Source organism: Eurosta solidaginis, chromosome 4 (assembly GCF_040869045.1).
Source record: "Eurosta solidaginis isolate ZX-2024a chromosome 4, ASM4086904v1, whole genome shotgun sequence".
In the NCBI taxonomy this organism is placed as follows: Eukaryota; Metazoa; Arthropoda; class Insecta; order Diptera; family Tephritidae; genus Eurosta; species Eurosta solidaginis.
The window spans coordinates 91,757,515-91,779,906 of NC_090322.1; the positions used below are offsets into that span (position 1 = coordinate 91,757,515).

General features: G+C 41.3%; 3 protein-coding genes across 3 annotated transcripts in view; 1 reads left to right on the forward strand and 2 right to left on the reverse strand.

The window, feature by feature from the left end:
- Rbcn-3A (Rabconnectin-3A) overlaps window positions 1–22,392 on the reverse strand; it is a 2,573,828-nt gene that overhangs the window by 466,181 nt on the left and 2,085,255 nt on the right. The window lies entirely within an intron of this gene.
- On the forward strand, window positions 2,250–4,608 carry LOC137247650 (uncharacterized). The gene is made up of 2 exons (XM_067778624.1): window positions 2,250–3,302; window positions 4,312–4,608. Exons 1-2 carry the CDS (start codon window positions 2,250–2,252, stop codon window positions 4,606–4,608), a joined length of 1,350 nt encoding a protein of 449 aa, XP_067634725.1.
- On the reverse strand, window positions 3,482–4,255 carry LOC137248061 (vacuolar protein sorting-associated protein 28 homolog). Its single transcript, XM_067778945.1, has one exon. The coding sequence runs from the start codon at window positions 4,112–4,114 to the stop codon at window positions 3,482–3,484; it is 633 nt and encodes a 210-aa protein (XP_067635046.1). The 5' UTR covers window positions 4,115–4,255.

The window sequence follows — 22,392 nt, forward strand, 5'->3', positions numbered from 1 at the left end:
TTATCCGAACCCAATACTGGATACCGAATGTGAAGACCATGATCAGAGCCATCATCCACAAGTGCAAAACCTGCATTATTCACCGAAAGCAGGTACAGTCCCAACTTATGGGGACCCTTCCCTGCGAACGGACTACTTTTACCCGCGCGTTCACCAATACCGGGGTAGACTTTGCAGGGCCTTTCGACATCAAAAGCTACCGCGGTAGGGGATGTCGACTGTCAAAAGGCTACGTATGCCTTTTCGTCTGCTTTTCCACTAAGGCCATCCATTTAGAAGCCACTAGTGACCTTAGTACCCCAGGCTTCCTCGCGGCCTTTTCGCGTTTTATCGCGAGAAGAGGATGTCCGAAGAACATCTACTCCGACAATGGTACGAACTTTGTCGGAGCTTCCAGATCTCTACGATCGGAATTCAAAGCCTTCCTGGCAGAAAGCCGAGACAAAACAGTCTCCAAGTATAGCCATCAAGCATTAACTTGGCATTTTATTCCCGCTGGCGCTCCACATATGGGCGGCTTGTGGGAAGCGGGAGTGAAGAGCTTCAAAAGCCACTTCAGAAAGATCGCTTCTCCCCACAAATATAATATGGAGGAGTTCCAAACACTTTTGTGCCGGATTGAGGCGTGCCTCAACTCGCGCCCTCTCAGTCCGGGGTCGAATGACCCAACGGACCTGGAACCCCTAACTCCAGGACATTTCCTAACCGGCAGCCATCTTCTGGCGCCGCCAGAACCGGATGTGAACGAAAGCACGGCCTCCATAATAAACAGATGGCAGAAGCTCAAAGCCCTCCATCACACTTTCTGCAAACGATGGAAGGTGGAATATCTATCCGAACTTCAAAAACGAGTGAAGTGGAAGCATCCCAAAGAAAATATAAAAGTGGGAGATCTCGCTGTCCTCAAAGAGGACAACTTATCTCCCAACGAGTGGAGGCTAGGTAGAGTCGTCGACGTACACCCCGGAGAAGATAACCGAGTACGTGTAGTCGACCTCATAACCGAGAAGGGTCAAGTCAGACGACCTTTGGTCAAACTGATCCTTCTTCCCACGGAGATAGATTGTGCGAGGACCAAAAGCTTCGCTTAACAATCCCCCCCGTGCCTCCACATCCCTCCGTTCAAAAAAAAAAAAAAACATATCCCACTCACTCGTTCTCCCATAACGAGTATACCAGAAAAGCCTTTACGCAGACCCTCGGTCTGCCACAGAAAACAAAGGCACTCGGCCCATAATTTTTTTTAAATTTTCAAAATTTCAAAACCCAGCGCTCGCCCACCGAGGCCAATCAACCACCCTAATGCAGATCCCCATCTGCCACAAAACAAATATTTTTCATCTTCAAAATCAAACCCACAATTCACCCGCTCTCCCAGAGCGAGGACAGCAAATCAACCCAACTTCACCCGCTCACCCCGAGCGAGGATGACAGAATACCTACACACTCGGCCAAAGGCGCGAGACCAACAAAATGTATGTATTGAAATAGCTATTAAAAAATAGTTAAAATGGAAACTAACCGTTTCCTTCTTAACTATAAATACAATCAAATCAACTTCCATGCTCAACTACCCATAGAGGTTGCACCTAACCAGATACGTGCCTCTTTTCGAAAACACATGCAAGATGTTGAGAACGTGTTCAAAATGATACACTGGCACCAACGGGTTAACGGATTTCTTTTTTTTTTTTTTTTTTACCCGTACCGATAAAGTATTCATTCTTTAAAAGGATGCATATACATTTAATTTAATGGCACTATGACAGCACTCGAAGACTTCGGGATAAGAATATAACTCCTCAACTCCGTTGGTTAGTCAGCAATAGTTTCTTAAACTTGCGCATGTATGTTTTATAAAAGCGTGTTTTCCTTTTAATAATAAGAATGTTACATTTTGAAACATCCTGAAAATCAATGCTATAAAAATAATCGATAAGGAAGGAGAAATTTATTATCTTTCATTACAACCTTTCACAATTTTTGGGGTTCGTGTAGGCTTGTATAAATGAACACCCAACATATATATGATTTAACACTACGTTTATGTAAATCGCTGGACCAAAACTATGATGTGGTCAATATGGATTCAGTCGTGTCTGTTATTTCTACATTGGAATGCTCACCGGTTACCAGAGAGCAAGTGCAAGCCACCAGATTGGTAAAGTTTATAAATCATTTAAGAAGACGTACTACGGACGAGAACTTAGCACGTCGGGCTAAGTCATTATTAAAAAAAATGGCGGGAAATGGTTGGTATTCAACAACAACAAGTATTGGACACATCGCATAGTAAATCATCCACGAAGCATAATGGGCTCGCCGTATTATACCCGCCAAGACAAACTATTCATACTTTAAACGAGCAGCAAGAACTACAACAACAAACTCCCCCACAGCCAATGCACGAGGAAAACAGTATGGGGATTTGTAGTAGTCAATATAATAGTAAAACAAAAACATTTAGACTTGTTGATAGTGGCAGTGGTGGCGATATTGTTGTCGTATCCGCTGCGGCCAATAACCAAATGTTGCTGAATGATGGTTTGCGTATTGCATCGCCAGCAGCGACACTTGGTGATGCAACATCCAAAGCGATAAGCATACCAAAACAAACACAGCAACAACATCAATCGGTGACAATATCATCAAAATTTTCGCTGATCAACAGCACATCTGCACCTTCAAATTCCTCAATACGTTATAAAACTTCAGAACCTCTTACCCCACCACCCGTTACGTGTAGAAAATTTTATGATACGCATACGCATACGCGCATACACAGTTTTTCACTTTCACATAAAATTGCAGCTAACAAATCGCTTCTAAATAATGGAGATGAAGGCGACATGATCATCGAGGACGTCCATACTATGAATTGCATTGGTGGTAATCAGTCGCCATCGCGACAAGGTACGACTGGAAGTCACTATTTGCAGATGTTGTCAGCACAACAAGCGGCAATTGCGTCTCAAATGATGCACGTCACACCGGTTATTGGTGGCAGCGGCCGGAGGCGAACAATCAGTTCCAATAGTAATGGGGCTGGTACCCGGGAAGTGCATAACAAATTAAAAAAAAAAAATCGCCGGGCGCACCTCAAAGAATGCTATGAACAGCTGAAGCATCAACTTCCTTTAAAAGAAGATGAACGCAAGAAAACCTCCAATTTAGCAATACTTGGCGAAGCGATTAAATATGTTAAAACCCTTAAAAAGAAGGATCAAGAGCTTGAAGCTGAAGTGGAGCAATTAGCTAAAACGAAAATAAATTCGCAACTTAAGCATATCTCATTAAATGCAGTTAAAAAACCGCTGAAGTATTTATAAGCATTTAACAGGTTGTGATAATCTGCAAAAACAAATACATAACTTTAAGTTTAATTAAAAGCTAAGATATTAAATAATTTTTAATTTCATATGAAGAATATTCCTCCTCTAACACATAACAAATACTCTACGTTACTCCAACCACAAATAAACTATTGACTATGTAATAGTTTTGTAAAATCTGCATATGCCGATTCCAAATCAAAAGGAAACTGGCGCACTTGTCCTTCCAACAACTCGTCCGAAGCTTGCATTTCATTCAGTGTACTCAGCCATGTTTCAACTTTTTGTTTTGCTTCAAAATCTTTCGGTATCAACGACAAGCGATCCATATTATCAGCCAAATCTTTCACATCCGGTTGTAAGGCATCCATTGTATTCATTTTCAAACGTAATTTATCCATAATCGTAATAAATAAAGAAACAATTTCAGCAATACATTTCGATGTGTTTCCCTTATCGTCTCGTATTGTAATTGGCCTATCTTCACGTATCCGTTCAAGTGCTGCTGGACAATCTAAGCGGAATTTTTTAGCGAATGTGTCAACATTGGGAAATTCATCACATTGGACTTGTTTAAAAGCAACTTTGTATTGTACTAAATATTTGGAACAGGCAGCTGTGTATTCTTGTGGTGTGATGCAGTCACGTATATAAGCCTTTTCTAGTTGTTGAAGCGTATTGATAATTGCATATAAATCTGCCATATTATCGTATTTTTCACGTTCACGTGCATTTCGATAGAGTTTTACCTCTTCGCATAGTTCGGGACAATTATCTTGCATTTCCCCAATTAATTGCAAGTGTGTGCAAAATCCTTTGTTTCCTTTTTATTGAAAGCGATAAATGTAAATATAGATGCCAATTTTCAATCAGATGACGAATAATTTTGCCTATTGACTAGAGTTGTCAGCTGTTATGGTGAATTCTGAATCGAATCTGTGTTGGGTAGCGTCGAAGCGCAAGTGCGTCGCAACTTAAGCTTGTTTCATTAAAAAGGGAGTTAGGTCCAAAGTATGAACAAATGTTTCCTGGGCCATTTTTGGACTTTGACCTAAACAATTGTGAAAAGGAGCATTTGAATGAAACTACATCTCTTTCTTCTGGCCTAGGAAGTATATTATATAGTTCGTCAAGCTCCTTTTCAAGCGGAGGAAGTAATGGCAGCACGACCATGTCCTCACCGGTTGGTGCAAGTATATCCCTGCCCACTGCGTTATCACCTGTGATATGTAAAACTTATATAAATAGCAACATCTGCGCCTGCAAACAGCGTTAGTTCTTCGAATAATGTTTTGACAATTCAAATCTGGATATTTTGCCTTCACATATTTAACTGGATGTTGACGTGTATTGATCCCTTCCATTGGATTGAAATATCACTATTCTTAAATAAGTACCATCCAGTTGAACTTCTTTAAATTGCTATGTCGACAGGGTTAAAAGTATTATTAGATGCAGCTCAATATATTGAGCATCAAGAGAAGTTAAAGAGATCCCCAATAACGGCTTCAAATGATATTGTAGAGCTATGTTATGTCGGTCAATGTTCTACGGGTTTTTGATATAGCGAGCGGTGTTTGTGGCAACAATGTTATGAATACAAGAACTGCACGAAACACAACGGATTTATGTCAGCAAGTCTCATCTTCTGCACCAGCTGCAAGTGCCAGATTTCATCATGTTGCCAACGGGGTGATCATAACTAACAACAGCAATTCCCTAAATGGAAACCAATTGGTAGTTGAAACGAAAAAAAAATCATCCTAAGCAAAATAACAACAAAGACGTGACTGATTATGAGTTTACAAACATCAAGGTTGGTGGAGCCATAACAACTTTAAAGGGAACTCCTCAATCTTCTAAAATATCATCATTTTCCCCAATTGCTACAAATGATGAGACAGCGACGGAAGCAGGCATTCCCGAGGATGCATTTTCCTCAAATTCAAATTCATCCAGTGCGAAGCTTGCAAGATTGGAATTTAAAGATTGGTCAAGTGTAGTATCCCTAATTTTAGCCGATAAATCCAAATCCATTAACTTGCTTAGCACTGCTGTACGGTGAAAAATTTCGCTTTCTGTTGGTAATAAATCGGGACGTTCTTGAGATACTGGTATCTCTGGCGTGGGTACCTACCTTTTTTCATTCGAGCTGTACTTCATTTTCTGTCTGCGCAAACGTTCATCATTCCAAATAGCTTCGATACCAGGTTTTGAAGGCTCATTGTTTTGATCATAATTTGCCAGCTGGAAACGGTTAAGAATGAAATAGGAGCCAATCTCAACTTCAAGTGCACAAATTGATTGCTTTTTCGGAACAATTTGGGGAAGTACTTGCTGCTCCTTCAGCTCGAGAAGGGGATCGCCTACAAGTATATATCGCAGAAATGAGCAATTAATGTGCATATATGTAGTGTGCGCATCTACGCACCCACCTTTAGTTAGAATATTGTCGGCGACTTGACGAAATTTCACAATTTCCAATGGTACGGGTAGAAAACTCATACCATACAAATTGTAATATCATAAACTGTAGAATGTACGGTACATGTGATTCGTATGGATGAAAATTTTTATTCATAACAGCGCCGTTTTGTAGCAAATTCGCGGCTCGACAAACAAATCGAGGATTAAACCTATATATGTGCCGTAACTAATTAGGCATCTTCAAATTTCTGATCTGTGATTAAATAAACGAAGAAATCTCTTGTCAAAAGGTTTTACCTTGAAAGATATCGCAAATATAACACTGGTGTGATCGGAAAGCGAGATAAATTTACACCACAGCAGGAACACGTCTACTCAATTGAAAAATGAGCAAGCGATTGTACTACGGCCACGCGCCGTTGTAAAAATAATGAAACAACGGAAAAATTCTTTCGATTAGTCCCGTTTGTTTCAATTCTGAGAAATTTACATTCTATACACGGGTGTGTATGAATGTGAAAAATTTTTTTTGTCTTTGCGGCTGGTAAATATCTACCAGTGCATGGACTTTTGTAAAGGCAAAATGTTGGGGCACTGAAAATGGTAGTAGAAGTTTCGTGAAAACGATAACTACGGTTTATATTGGTACCAAAAAATTCCCAATTTTATCGTAAAACCAACAAATCACAAAATAAATCACATCCCAAAACGTCTACCTACCACAACAATTTTCCAAGGTACCCAAATTACTGCCGCCAAATAACCAAGTTCAGCATGTTATCGTTTACGTAAAACTTCTTATTGTCGTTCAAATTATGCAAAAAAAAAAAAAAAAAAAAAAACGGAGAAAAATAGCGCAGAAAATATTCGCGTACTCAGTCATTATATTTCTCCACTCAAAAATTTATTTCCTGTTTAAGTTCTTCACAAATTTTTTCAAAATTTATTGATTTGGTCAGTATCGCCCCCTAATGGTAGTTGGGTGGGCTCTGCAATTAAATACTTTAAAATTATCGCAGTATACGTTTTCAGTGCGAAAATACTGAAATATTGGTAGAATCTAGGTTTTGGTAGCAGTAGTAGTAGAAAATGAAAAATGGGCCAAAAATGTTGGTCAAACTACCAATGCGGTAAAGTCCGTGCACTAACTGTCCATATACTTATACCAACGTATGTACATATATATGCCTAGTTTAAATGTACATTATATTAGGGATGCATAAAAAGATGCAAACGGGTACCCAAAAACTCGAGTCTGAGGAATCGGTATCGGAGCCAAATACCCTTCGGGAACCGTGCCGTTTGATAAAGGCCATCAATAAAACAGGACTACAAGAGTACTTGGGATAAGTTGAGCAAATAAGCGGAGGGCAATACCAACAAATAAAAAATTATACATTTTATAAAGATCTCCCCTCTTCCAAAACGAACATATTTTTTCTTTATTGGCAGACAATTTTGCTGTCCATACATTTTTTTTGCGGCGGGCAGGAAAGTTGTTGGTTTTTAGCACCAACAACACAAATAACAGCGACTCAAAAGAACCCACACTATACACTTTCTACCCGGGTCGGTACCAGAATGTGCGAACCGAAAAATCGTAAGTGCTCATTTTTCTGCAGCACTAGTGTGCCCGTGGCTAACTAAAACGCTACCGGGCGACACAAAATAAACAAAATAAGGCACTAAAGACCCAGGCACATAACGTGCGTGGAAAGAGGCCATGCACATGATGTGCGCCAAATATGAATATTTTTATACTGCTACAGATGATTGCCCCCTACGCAAGCGCTACTAAAATATCCCAAATCTCAACAATACAATTAGGGACCACTCGCCCCTGCACTTTGACAATGACCCGACCCATTGAAACCTATTTCACTCCTTTCAGAAAAATGGGTCGTTTTGCCGCTTTAAAACGTAATGCTGCCACGAACGCAGCGCGTTATTCGTCGGAATGCCGAGTGTGTCTTGAGCGACACCCTATCCGTTTGTGTCCAGCCTTTCGGGCGAAAAGGCCAGAAGAGCGCCTCTACGTAACCATTCGCGAAAGCTACTGCGGAAATTGCCTGGCGCCTGGTCACCGCTCTAACGCGTGCCCAAGCCAAGGGCGATGCAAACGGTGCGGCGAGAAGCACCACACGATGCTGCACATCGCCTCGATCGACGAAGAGGAGCAGCTATTACAAGAAGCCCGCTCCAAGCCATGGAGCGTCCAAGTGGAAGAGGAGCTAGATTCACCCCGAGAGCGGATAGACGACTCCATATCGTTATATGCGTCGGACGCTGGAACGGAGACTGGACCTCTTCGTCCACACCAAAACCGAGATGCCAGCCGAACCGGAGCGGAGACGCGGTCTCTTCGCCCGACCATACCATCTACAGCCAAATCATTTCGACCACTTCTGCAGCACGAGAGGAAGCGGCTCCAACAAGGGACAGCGACAGCACAGCGCCATACATATAACGGCCGAGCGGAGACCCGGTCTCTTCGCCGGCAAACCAGGAACCCCCAACGGAGACGACATCCGCGCGACCGCAGAGCGGAGACAAGGCCTCTTCGCCTGCATCAACGACATCAGCCACAAGATCGCAGCCACGGAGGCAACACGCTGCAGCTCACCACCGTGTCCGCCTTCCGGTCAGGGCTTGTAGCCCAGCATTCAGCAGCCACCGCCACCATGATACCAACGGTAGCGATCACACCCACCGCGGTCGTGAAGATAGAAGCTTGGGGGCGGCTACACCTCGTCCGTGCCTTGATTGACGGATGCTCCCCCACCACCGTTATCGCAGATGAGCTAGCCCGGGAGCTTCAACTCCCTACCAGCACCATTGGCGGGCAAGCAGGATGCCTACTACGCATACGAGGAAGACACGGCCAAAATAAACGAATTGCAACCCATGCGGCGGTCGTGTCCAATTTTCGGCGAATGGCCCCCACGACCAGCGTCGACAGCGCCATCACATCCCCGTACGCACATCTCCGTCTGGCGGATCTACAGTTTTATTCATCTGCCCCGATCCGCCTCGTACTAGGGACAGACGTATATGCCGAAATAATGCTACCAGGGATTCTGCCCACCACGTTTGGCCCTTTGCTGGCTCAGAGTACCATCTTCGGTTGGGTACTCTCGGGCACAACCAAGGCCTAACATGAAAATGTTCGGTAACGACCGAAATCCATGAATTTTTACACTTTTTTTATTTTTTATTGAATTTCTGCTGTACACAGTCGCAAGAGGTGTGCGTTTAAAATCTTGTATCATTACAATACGTTCCTTTTTTATTGAAGTTTCTTCATACAAAATTCACAAGCATAGAATTTCCAATGAATTTGTAATAAACGGCAAGAAATATGAACACGTATATCTTCTTACTTCTTTTCGCAATCCCTAGCTCTAGGCAAACCTGGCTTAGGCCTTGAATCATAACGGGAAAAGTGCCGAATGACAGAGGCATCAGCAACCAAGCTCACCCATTGCGCAGACCATCTTGCGTGCCGCCAAGCCGGCGGACTGACCAGGGTTTATGTTAAGTTAGATATAATTAGTTATAAGTTTTTTATTTTCTTTCTTCTCTTCTTCACGGTCGGTGATCCTTGGCGGACTGTGATGTTGCGTACCGCAAGGGGGGCGGCATGTTTAGGCCCAAGGCCTAACTTTTACTTGATTGACGGCGCCCCTCCCTAACGTTTTAATAAGATTTCCAGCCACCCACACTCACGCCGCATTTGTGTGCATGCATGCACATGCATGCGTTTCATACGCATGCATGTGTGTGTGCAGGTTGTCAGCACCCATGCACGTATATGTGGGGGCTGTTGTGTGTGTTGCTCTTTTTCCCCTCCTTAATACCAGAGGACCTTTTCGCGGCTTAGCGGTTGTCCTCAACGGCACAACCGGTCTCTTTTTCGATCGACCGCCAACCAGCACACATCGCCGAGTATCACCGTCATCAGTTTTACACTCAAAGGTAATATTGTATCCTTGTATATATTTTCCTACACTCTAATTAAAACACTATTATAACGAGGAAATCCTCTTTGCGTTTTGTTCTTTTACTTTCTTTCGAGAGCACTATCAACCCGAGATCGACCTGTGTGCGCCTACCCACTGCCGGTTCCAGACGCACTCAGGCCGAACAGGTAGCGTATAATGTCTTCGATAGCGATTGGGTAGAAATTAAAAGGGTATTATCACTGCATTACGCAGACAAAAGGGACATTAGGACTTTAGAGCACCAACTGAATCAGCTAGCTCAGAGAGGTTCAAAATTAGATGATTTCTACGCAACGGTCAATCATCAGTTGTCTCTAATAGTGAACAAAATCAAGTGCGATGACTATAGCCAGGAAACCGTGTCGGTCTTTGTGGAAACGTACCGTAACAGGGCACTCGATGTTTTCATACGGGGCCTCAGTCCAGAATTGTCACGTATGCTTATAGTGCAGAAGCCAAAAACACTGCCAGAAGCGTACACGGCCTGCCTTGACATCCAGAACCTAACGTTAAGGAACACAATAGTCCATGCAAACACTCCAAATAGAGTAGTTGTCCCCACCAATACCCTGTCGCAAGTTACTCAGAGACCACCGTTACCTCCTCGATCACGGTCTACATACAACTGGACGAATCGGAACAATACTCAAGGGAATGGCCGGTCATCCTACAACAGATTCCAAGGCAATCAAGGGACGAACACCGCACCTCCTGCTAGACCCGCAGCCCCAAGACCTGCGGAAAGAATGGATGTCGACAACAGTGTTCAAACCAGACAGGTGAACTACATGAACCGACCGACGAATTACAACGCCTTCAAAAGGGAACCTGCATCATCGATTGAAAAGATGCCCAAACAGCAGAGGCTCTACAACATGGAAGCCAACAGCGCAGATGTAGAAAGCGGACCTTCGACGTATGCTGAATCGACAGAAGACAACTTCCAGCAGGTAAATTTTATGGCGGACGGGCCACCAGCCTATTTCATATGAGCACTACCGCGCAATCCAGTATACCCTATCTCACTTGTTTGACACCAAACAAAGTAGCCCTCAAGTTCTTAGTTGACACAGGGGCAAATAAAAATTTTATAAAACCTGAATTGGCAACTAATACAGTCCCAGTCAATCCACCTTTCTCAGTAACCACCGTAGCGGGACCTGTAGTAATAAACAAAAAAATCAGCGGGAGATTTTTCCAAAATGCTGGTAACGAAGTTATGGTGACCTTTTACGCACTTCCTGGTTTAAGCTCGTTTGATGGGATAATAGGCGATGACACCCTCAAAGAACTGGGTGCCGTCATAGACAGGAAAAAACATGTCCTTACAATAGATCCCAATATAAGAATTCCGCTCAAAAACAAAGTCGTAGGAAGCCTAAATTTTTTCGAAACTGACGATATACCCGACGCAATTCTCCCAAGCCTAAAAGCCATGATAGAAAAGTATTCTCATTTGTTCGGTCCACTTAACATCAAATCAAATATTAAAACCACAGTTCGAGCTGAGATAAAGACTACCACGAATGAGCCCATATACACGAAAAGTTACCCATATCCTGCAAACATGAGGGAAGAGGTAGAAAAACAAATTACTGAGTTGCTTGAAGAAGGAATTATACGACCATCCAAAAGCCCGTACAATTCTCCTATTTGGGTAGTTCCGAAAAAACCCAAACCCTCTGGTGAAAAGCAGTATAGAATGGTAGTGGACTTCAAACGTCTGAATGCAGTCACCGTGCCAGACGCCTATCCTATCCCAGATATTAATGCAACGCTGGCCAGTTTAGGGAACGCAAAATATTTCACAACTATAGATCTGACCTCAGGCTTTCACCAAATCACAATGAAAGAAACAGATATACCCAAAACAGCGTTTTCAACAATGAATGGAAAGTACGAATTTCTGAGATTACCTTTTGGGTTAAAAAACGCTCCGGCTATATTCCGGCGAATGATTGATGACGTTCTTAAAGAGTATATAGGGAGGATATGCTACGTGTATATCGACGACATTATTGTCTTTGGAAAAAGTACCGACGAACATTTAGTAAATTTAGAGATAGTGTTTAAACGGCTTGCGGATGCTAATTTGAGAGTGAATTTGGAAAAAACTAAGTTTATGAGAACGGAAGTAGAATTTCTGGGATATGTAATAACATCCGACGGGATGAAGGCAGATCCTTCAAAGGTCCAAGCTATAGAGAACCTCTCACCCCCAGAAACGCTTAAGGAACTAAAAAGCTTTTTGGGAATGACGTCGTATTACCGAAAGTTCATTCGAGATTACGCTAAGGTTGCTAAACCCTTGACCAATCTCACACGCGGTGAGAATTCGCAGGTCAAGGCAAACCAATCTAGAAGAGTGCGTATCAAAATGAATTCCGAGGCCCTTCAGGCCTTCGATACTCTAAAAAAACTACTCGTTTCCTCAGATATTCTCGCATTTCCAGATTTCGAAAAACCGTTCAACCTTACCACCGACGCCTCAAACTATGCCATTGGTGGGGTGCTATCCCAAGGAGAAACAGGGAAAGATCGACCCATCGCCTACATCTCAAGATCTTTAAGCAGAACAGAGGAAAACTATGCCACAAACGAGAAGGAAATGTTGGCTATAGTTTGGGCTCTAGACAACTTGAGATCCTACCTCTATGGGGCGAAAAAAGTTAGAATTTTCACTGACCACCAACCTCTCACTTTTGCGTTAGGAAGTCGAAACTATAACGCCAAGTTGAAGAGGTGGAAGGCTAGAATAGAAGAGTATAACCACGAATTGATTTACACTCCTGGTAAATCGAATGTCATGGCGGATGCTCTCTCCAGAATTCCATGCCAGGCAAACCATTTGACAGCACCATCGGAACCCAACGATGCACCAACAGAAGCTAGAAGTGACGAGGGGACAGCTCACAGTGCTGAACAGGATTCTTCGGACCTTATTCCACACGTTGAAGCCCCTTTGAACGTTTTCCGAAACCAAATAATTTTTACGGAGGGGAATGCAATGACTTGTGTTGAAAACCCACATCCAGGATTCACTCGTCATTATGTGAGACTAGATGTAATTGAAAAGTCCAGCTTAACCGAAGCCTTGAAGGAACGCCTAAACCCGGCACTCATAAATGGAATAAAGATTCCAGAAAGTTACTTACAACTCCTACAAGAAGTATATATAGAAAATTTCCTTTTATACAAAATTAGGATAACTCAGAGGGTGGTCGAGGATGTGGCCAACGAGGATAGGATTTGCGGTATAATAGAGACAAAACATAGGAGGGCCCATAGAAACTCAAAAGTAGGGTCCACAAGGAGATTAGGGAACAAATCAAGAGAAACCAGGAGTTAAGAAATCTCCGATTGAATAAAAAAAGGAAAAGAGCTAAGGAATTTAGGCCAGGAGATGAGATTTACGTCAGGGATAAACAGATAAAATCAAAACAAAAGGCACTTTACAAAAAAGAAACGGTTGGTAAAGACAATACAGTGACATTGCTCACAGACACTGGCAAAAGGATTCATAAAGCGCAGATAAAAAATACGCCAACATAAAAAAAAAAAAAAGATAAAAAGGTCACCACGGGAAGTCAACAACAAAAAGATGTCCCAATAAGGGACCCAAAGATTTGAAATTCTATAGCACAGACGACGCGAAAAAGGCGTCAATTTCAAGATCAAAGATCTTTTCTATAACAAACCACATAAGCGATTAAAGAGGCAACATAAAATATTGCAAAAAACAAAAAAAAACAACAACAAAAAAATACAAAAAAACAGAGGAAACGATTTTTCGTTTAAAAAATTTTTTTTTTAATGAAGCAATATCTGCCCACAAGAATATTAATTACACGCTTAATAAAAGAGGCAAAATAAAAAATAAAATTTTTTCTTAAGAAATCTGCCCACAACAAAAAACTAATTATGCGCTTACTAAAAAAGGCAAATTAGACAAATAGAAAAAAAAAAAAAAAAAACAAGAAAAAAAAAAACATAAAAAACTTTAAAGAAGGGGGTAAAGAGGAAACATTTCAGTAATTCTTAGAAATATTATCCTCTTTCCTCAGCTTCTTTACCACGAGTTTTTGTAAGGCGGCAGGATCCAAGGGTAGTAGCCTTTAACGCTACCTTTCAAACAAAAGTAAAGAATTACAAACTACCTCCCTTTCATATCCATGCTCTCGGATCCTGTGGACCTTCCAAGTACCACGATGGGTAGCCGGGGACGGTGATAGGATATAGGAATACATTTAAACGCAACAAAAAACACATAAATAAAATAATAAAATTCAAAAAAGCACACAAAAATTAAAATTTTTTTTTTAACTCTTCCCTTAGTGTGGAAAGATTTTTTTATTATACAATAGAATGTTCTTTAAGTAATAACAATAAAAGGAAAAAATACAAAAGAAAACAAGATTTACATTATGTAACCATTTATTATTAGTTCACCGTCCCTGGGATAAATAATAAAAGTGCCTAAAAACAAAAAATGGTCAATACTAATCTTACCAACACTAATGAGTTTTTTTTCTCTCCATAATGGAACACAGTTTATTTTTAATATCTGGCGTGTACGGCCTCAACATCTACAATTATGGCTCCCCACTAGTAACTATTGAGCACGGGCGTGGTTGGATCCTGAACGGACACTTCAGTTTAGTCCATGTGGTCGACCTAAACTACTTCAACACGGCTTTGGTCAAATTGATGGAGTCAACAGAGCACGATATTACAAGCAGGGCAGTGCGGACTGTGCTACAATTCCACCTAAATCAAACTAAGCTGCGTCTCGACGAACTACAAATAAGCAAATCACGAAGGGTACGTTCCATTGACTGGATTGGTTCAGCATGGAAGTGGATAGCTGGGTCTCCAGATGCAGCGGATTGGGACTATATTCTTCGAAGCATGAATGACGTGATAATAAACAACAATCACCAGTACCGGGTCAACGAAAAACTATTCAACGGTACCCGCGAGGCAATCGAGAAAGCAAACGAAGCGATGCTCCACATTAACACTATAAGCAAAAACATTAGCGAGGAGAATATCGAACTACTTGACCTAAGCAAAGTCCTTATCTTGAAGGAACAGGTGTCAGAAGTCGTCCAAGCGTGCCAAATGGCGAAATCTGGCGTAATCAACACAAATCTTCTTGATCAAGACGAGATTGGAAGGCTCATAGTGGAGGAAGATTCCCTACCATATCAGAACACCATTGAAGCCATAGAGTACGGGTCGGCCTCCGTGTATTCAAACGGTAGCACACTTTTGTACGTACTCTCAATGCCAAAGGTAAAACCAGATGGCTACCGACTCCTAATAACACGGGCCGCTGTTATAAAAGGACAACACGTTGACCTCAGCTATAAAAAAATGCTAATAAACGAAGTTGAAACGTTTGGGGTGACCGAGGATTGCCCTTCGATTTGCTCTCCCAAATCCCTGACTAAACTACGGGAAAACGGGTGCCTAGCTAGGCTAGTTAAAGGTGCCGATGCCAAATGCCGCTTTGAACCAGACAACACCAAAACCGTCGAGATGATCACAGACTCAACAATATTTGTTACAAACTTTTAAGGCCTATTACAAGGGAAGAACTACTCCACAACCCTAAATGGAACGTACGTCATTATTTTGAACAACGAAACAGTCACGGTGGGAAATCAAACATTCACCAGCAGATCAGTACGCACAGCGCAGGCCCTGCCACCGCCCTTGGTAAACATCACGAGCGAAGGACTAAAATTGAACCTTAACTACATTCACGGCCTGAGCATGGAAAATATTAATCAGCTTAAACAACTTGGCAACAATTTTCACTTTTCGCTAATTGTTGACGCACTTGCCTTGGCCGTTCTAGCAGCCGTATGCTACATTATCTGGAGAAAACTCACTACTACAATCAACTTTCCTAGACTAAATCAGACCACAGATCAGGACCAGCCAAGCCATGCAAAGGATTCTTCTGAAAAAGGAGCTCATCTGCGGGACGCAGATGTTTAAAGGGGGGGTACTTAACAAGGGGGCAGACACACTTACTTGTAAGAATGTGCTGACACCACACTTCAACAAACACAAGCAAAGCCAACGATCCGATATCATATTGTGTAAGCAGACAAAATGCAATCCATGGGAACTGCAGCGTAAGCGATATGATATGCGGACAAAATGCAAGCCCTGTGATTCGCCACACAAGCGAAAAATATTATTTTGGCCAACCGTGGGAAGTGCAGTGTCAGCAATTATGAAATCACTTAGATTAATGTAGAAGCTTAGAGCTTAGGTTAAGTGAATGATAGAGTCAGTCTGTTCTTGACATTGAGTAAGAATAAATGGTAAATATCGTTAAGCGGAAAAAGCTATTTTTATTTGGATCTTTTCAGGTTGCAATGGGGCCGCGGGGCGGCCCCAACTTTAACTGGAGCCCTAGTCCTTGGGATCCTTAACTTGTATATATGTATATGTTGTGAGGGTACAAAGCCCTCGGCTTTGGGGTCCTCACAAGCTTCAGAAATAAAATAAATTTGTAAGTGTTTAGCAAGTACATCCGGTTCTAGCAATAATGTTCCAATGAGGTGGTATACCTGCCCTAGAATTTTATATTTCGGCATGAAATTGCCTTCTCTTATCTCATGTGTCCCAAAAGACGTCATTTGAAATAAGCTATTTTACTTTCTTGCATTATTTAGAAAATGCTTTGATAATGGATGATTACCAAGAATTAGGGACTTTAGCGGATCCGGTGGCTCCTGAAGATTGGAAATAATAACTTTACCTCCAGCACAACAAAGACCTGGCGCCTCGCTACTCAATTTTTTCGCAACCGCAATGTACTCAATCTACATTCACTCTTCCTATTTCAAGGTCTTTTGAAATAGGATAATCTATATTTGCATGGTAATCAAACGCGCATCTATTGTAAAAAAATAAGCCCGCACCCGTTCTTCTACACGATATGAAGCAGCCGTTAACGTATTGTGTGGTGTTTTCCGGGATTGTCTCGTTCGCACTTACGGCATTTCTAAATTCGTAAAAACTAACTTCAAAAGCACACACATTCGCTAAATAAACTTTCACAAAAGTAAAAACATACTTATACGCAAATACTAACCTTCAAACAAACCGAAAATCGTAACGAATTGTCTAAAATTAAATTCATATTTTTATATTCAGCGTGCTTTGCACACAGAGTATATTAACTTTGATTGGATAACGGTTGGTTGTACAGGTATAAAGGAATCGAGATAGATTTAGACTTCCATATATCAAAATCATCACTATCGAAAAAAAAAATTGATTGAGCCATGTCCGCCCGTCCGTCCGTCCGTCTGTCGGTTAACACGATAACTTGAGTAAATTTTGAGGTATCTTGATGAAATTTGGTATGTAGGTTCCTGGGCACTTATCTCAGATATCTATTTAAAACGAACGATATCGGACTATAACCACGCCCAATTTTCGATATCGAAACTTTTGAAAAACTGAAAAAATGCGATAATTCATTACCAAAAACGGATAAAGCGATGAAGCTTGGTCGGTGGGTTGACCTTATGACGGAGTATAGAAAATTAGTAAAATTTTGTACAACGGGCGTGGCACCGCCCACTTTTAATAGAAGGTAATTTAAAAGTTTTGCAAGCTGTAATTTGGCAGTTCTTGAAGATATCATGATGAAATGGCAGGAACGTTACTTACTTACTTACTTAACTGGCGCTTAACTGTCTAAACGGTTATGGCCGTCCAACAAGGCGCGCCAGTCGTCTTCTTCGCTCCGCCAACCGGCGCCAATTGGTCCACCAAGGGAGTTTAAATCGTTTTCCACCTGGTCATTCCAACGGAGTGGGGCCGCCCTCTACCTCTGCTTCTATAGGCGGGTTCCGATAGAAACACTTTCTTGGCCGGAGCATCATCATTCATTCGCATAACATGGCCTAGCCAGCGCAGCCGCTGCGTTTTAATTCGCTGGACTATGTTGATGTATGCGTATAGCTCGTACAGCTTATCATTATATCTTCTTCGGTACTCGCCATCGCCAACGCATAGAGGTCCATAAATCTTTCGAAGAACTTTTCTCTTGAACACTCCAAAAGCCGCTTCTTCTGCTGTTGTCATGGTCCATGCTTCTGCCCCATATAGCAGGACGGGTACGATAAGTGACTTGTAGAGTATGATTTTCGTTCGCCGAGAGAGGACTTTACTTTTCATTTGCCTACCTAGTACAAAGTAGCATTTATTGGCAAGATTGATTCTTCGCTGGATTTCAGTGCTGATGCTGTTGCTAGTGTTGATGCTGGTTCCCAAATAAACGAAGTCTTTTACTATTTCGAAATTATGGCTGCCAACAGTAGCGTGGTTGCCAAGGCGCATATGCGCTGACTCTTTGCTCGATGACAGCAGGTACTTCGTTTTGTCCTCATTTACCATCAAACCCATCTTTACCGCTTCTTTTTCCAGTTTAGAGTAAGCAGAACTGACAGCGCGGGTGTTTAGGCCGATGATATCAATGAAATCAGCATATGCCAGTAATTGCCCAGTCCACAAGAAGGGGATACTGCAAAATGCAGGAACGTTACTACTATTACTATATAAGTACTAAATAAAAACTAGCAAAATCGGATGAAGAACACGCCCACTTTAAAAAAAAAAACTTTTTTAAGTTAAATTTTAGCAAAAAATTGCATATCTTCACAGTATATAAGTAAATTATGTCAACATTCAACTCCAGTAATGATAAGGTGCAAGAAAATACAAATGTAAAAGAAAATTTCGAAATGGGTGTGGCTCCGCCCTTTTTCATTTAAAAATTACGAAAAATGAAAAAAATGCCTTTATTCTATACCAAATAAGAAAAAAGGGATGAAACATGGTAATTGGATTGGTTTATTGACGTAAAATATAACTTTAGAACTACCATATTCAGTAGAAGAAAATGAAAAAGTTCTGCAGGGCGAAATCAAAAGCCCTTGGAATCTTGGCAGGAATACTTTTCGTGGTATAACATATATAAATAAATTATCGGTACCCGACAGATGATGTTCTGGGTCACCCTGGTCCACATTTTGGTTGATAATTCGAAATCGCCTTCACATATACAACTAAGGGCCACTCCCTTTTAAAACCCTCATTAATACCTTTAATTTGATACCCATAGCGTACAAACACATTATAGAGTCACCCTTGGTCCAACCTTATGTCGTTATCTCAAAGAGGCGTCCACCTATAGAACTAAGGCCCACTCCATTTTAAAATACTCATTAACACCTTTCATTTGAAACCCATATCGTACAAACAAATTCTAGAGTCACCCCTGGTCCACATCTATGGCGATATCTCGAAAAGGCTTCTACTTATAGAACTTTGGCCCACTTCCTTTTAAAATACTCTTTAACACCTTTCATTTGATTCCCATATCGTACAAACACATTCTAGAGTCACCCCTGGTTCACCTTTATGGCGATATCTCGAAAAGGCGCCCACCTAAAGAACTAAGGCCCACTCCCTTTTAAAATACTCATTAACTCTATTAATTTCATACCCATATCGTACAAACACATTCTAGAGTCACCCCTGGTCCACCTTTATGGCGATATCCCGAAATGGCGTCCACCTTTAGAACTATGGCCCACTCCCTTTTAAAATACTCTTTAATACCTTCCATTTGATATCCATGTCATACAAACACATTCCAGGGTTACCCTAGGTTCATTTTCCTACATGGTGATTTTCCCTTATTTTGTCTACAAAGATCTCAGCTGAGCACGTAATGTTCGGTTACACCCCAACTTAGCCTTCCTTACTTGTTTAAATAACAGCTGGTAAAGTGACATTATAACGATTAGATAGCAAAAAAAAATTGCAATCCCCATCGCAAGTAAATAAATGCAGGTCTGCGATTTATCATCTCCTTTTCCGGCGCTTTTGATTCCTCTTCCCTCTGCTGCTTCCCCTAACTCCCATTCTTACTCTACTCCACCCTCACCCTCACCATCACCCTCATATTTGGATTAGTATCCCCAAAAATAAGAAATATTTAAATAAAAACGGGTTTGTATAGATGTAACGTCAATACTATTTCTTTGGTACCCATAATATATGTATATAAACCTTCTGAAGTTACCCTGGTCCATATTTTCGATATCTCCCAAACCAACTAAGGTAAAAAATTTAAAACTACCTCGCATTAATATCCTCGTCAATGACTTTCGTTTGATAGCCATATCGTATGAACACATTATAGAGTTACCCTGGTCCACATTGTGGTCGATATCTCGTGAACTAAGTTGCATATTGAAATGAAATCAACTCTACATTAAAACCCTCTTCGATACCTATCGTTTGATATCCATATCGCATGACCACATTTTAGGGTTACCCCGCTCCATATTTTGGTCTATATCTCAAAAAAGTTTCTAACTCTTTGCAGTTTTGTAGCCTATAGCCATGTCGAGCCACCACCAAATCTATGCTCAAAATTTCATCTCAATCGGTTCAGCATTTCTCGAGCTTTGCGGTCCAGAAAAAAACGGCTTTCAAAATATATATTGTGACGAATATTAGCAACACTAAGGGATATTGTCATCTCTAAGCCGATGCTAAGCAGTGACTTGTATGCACATCAATAAATCACTCATTATGTCTACACATATGTACGTACACGCAGCGGAGAAGAGACGCACAAACACATGCAGATATCTTATATGAGATGCTCCCAAAAGTATGCAATTATAATTGTGCTCACATATACATGCCCGTATGAGGAGCTATAAACGTAGTAATTTTATAGCTAATAACCAACTAGTAAATTCTAGAAATGGAAGCGCCTAGAAGTATGCGAACGAGAAATCACAGAGTATAAAAGGCAGCAACAGTAGAGGCACGACAATCAGTTTTATTTAAGACGCTGTCGGGCGAGCAGTAGTAGTGTTATTGTGAAACACTTTAATAAAGGCCATTTTGCATTATTGAATAGTGGAGTTATTTATTCAACAGCTTAGTGACTCGAACGTAAGCAGAAGGTTGCAAATAAGAGGAATTGCAGTAAGTTCGTTACAATTGGTGTCAGAAGAGGAATTGTTGAATAAATTCCGAAGACTTCGAATACAACTTGGACATGGCAAAGTGGAAAGAATTGAAGATCCAGCAACTGAAGAAGGAGTTGGAGAGCCGAGGATTGAATACAACCGGTAATAAACTCGAATTTCAGGCACGACAAGGAAAGGCAATGGAATTAGAGGGAATTAACGCGGAAGAGTATGTCTTTCCTCTTGATGGAGAGAGGAGACAACAAAAATTGAAGAGAACAAGTAAGGAAGGCTAAGTTCGGGTGTAACCGAACATTACATACTCAGTTGAGAGCTGTGGAAACAAAGTAAGGGAAATCACCATGTTGTAAAAGGAACCTAGGGTAACCCTGGAATGTGTTTGTATGACATGTGTATCAAATGGAAGGTATTAAAGAGTATTTTAAGAGGAAGTGGGCCATAGATCTATAGATGGACGCCATTTAGGGATATCGCCATAAAGGTGGACCAGGCCTGACTCGAGAATTTGTTTGTACGATATGGGTATCAAATGAAATGTGTTAATGATAATTTTAAAAGGGAGTGGGCCTTTGTTCTATGGGTGGACGCCTTTTCGGGATATCGCCATAAACGTGGACCAGGGGTGACTCTAGAATGCGTTTGTACAATGTGGGTATCAAATGAAATGTGCTAATGAGTATTTTAAAAGGGCCTTAGTTCTATAGGTGGACGCCTTTTCGAGATATCGCCATAAAGGTGAACCAGGGGTGACTCTAGAATTTGTTTGTACGATATGGGTATAAAATGAAAGGTGTTAATGAGTATTTTAAAAGGGAGTGGGCCTAAGTTCTATAGGTGGACGCATTTCGGAATATCGTTATAAAAGTGGACCTGGGTTGACTCTAAAATGCGTTTGTACAATATGGGCGTCAAACGAAAAGTGTAATAAGTGTTTTAAAAGGGAGTGGGCCTTTGTTATATGGGTGGACGCCTTTTCGGGATATCGCCATAAACGTGGACCAGGGGTGACTCTAGAATGCGTTTGTACAATATGGGTATCAAATGAAAGGTGTTAATGAGTATTTTAAAGGGGCGTGGGACTTAGTTCTATAGGTTGTTGCCCTTTCGAGATATCGCCATAAAGGTGGGCCAGGGGTGACTCTAGAATTTTTGTGTACGATATGGGTATCAAATGAAAGGTGTTAATGAGTATTTTAAAAGGGTGTGGGCCTTAGTTCTATAGGTGGACGCCTTTTCGAGATATCGCCATAAAGGTGGACCAGGGGTGACTCTAGATTTTGTTTGTAGGATATGGGTATCAAATGAAAGGTGTTAATGAGTATTTTAAAAGGGCGTGGGCCTTAGTTCTATAGGTGGACGCCTTTTCGAGATATCGACATAAAGGTGGACCAGGGGTGATTCTAGAATTTGTGTATACGATATGGGTATCAAATGAAAGGTGTCAATGAGTATTTGAAAAGGGATTGGGCCTTAGTTCTATAGGTGGATGCCTTTTCGAGATATCGCCATAAAGGTGGGCCAGGGGTGACTCTAGAATTTTTTTTACGATATGGGTATCAAGTGAAAGGTGTTAATGAGTATGTTGAA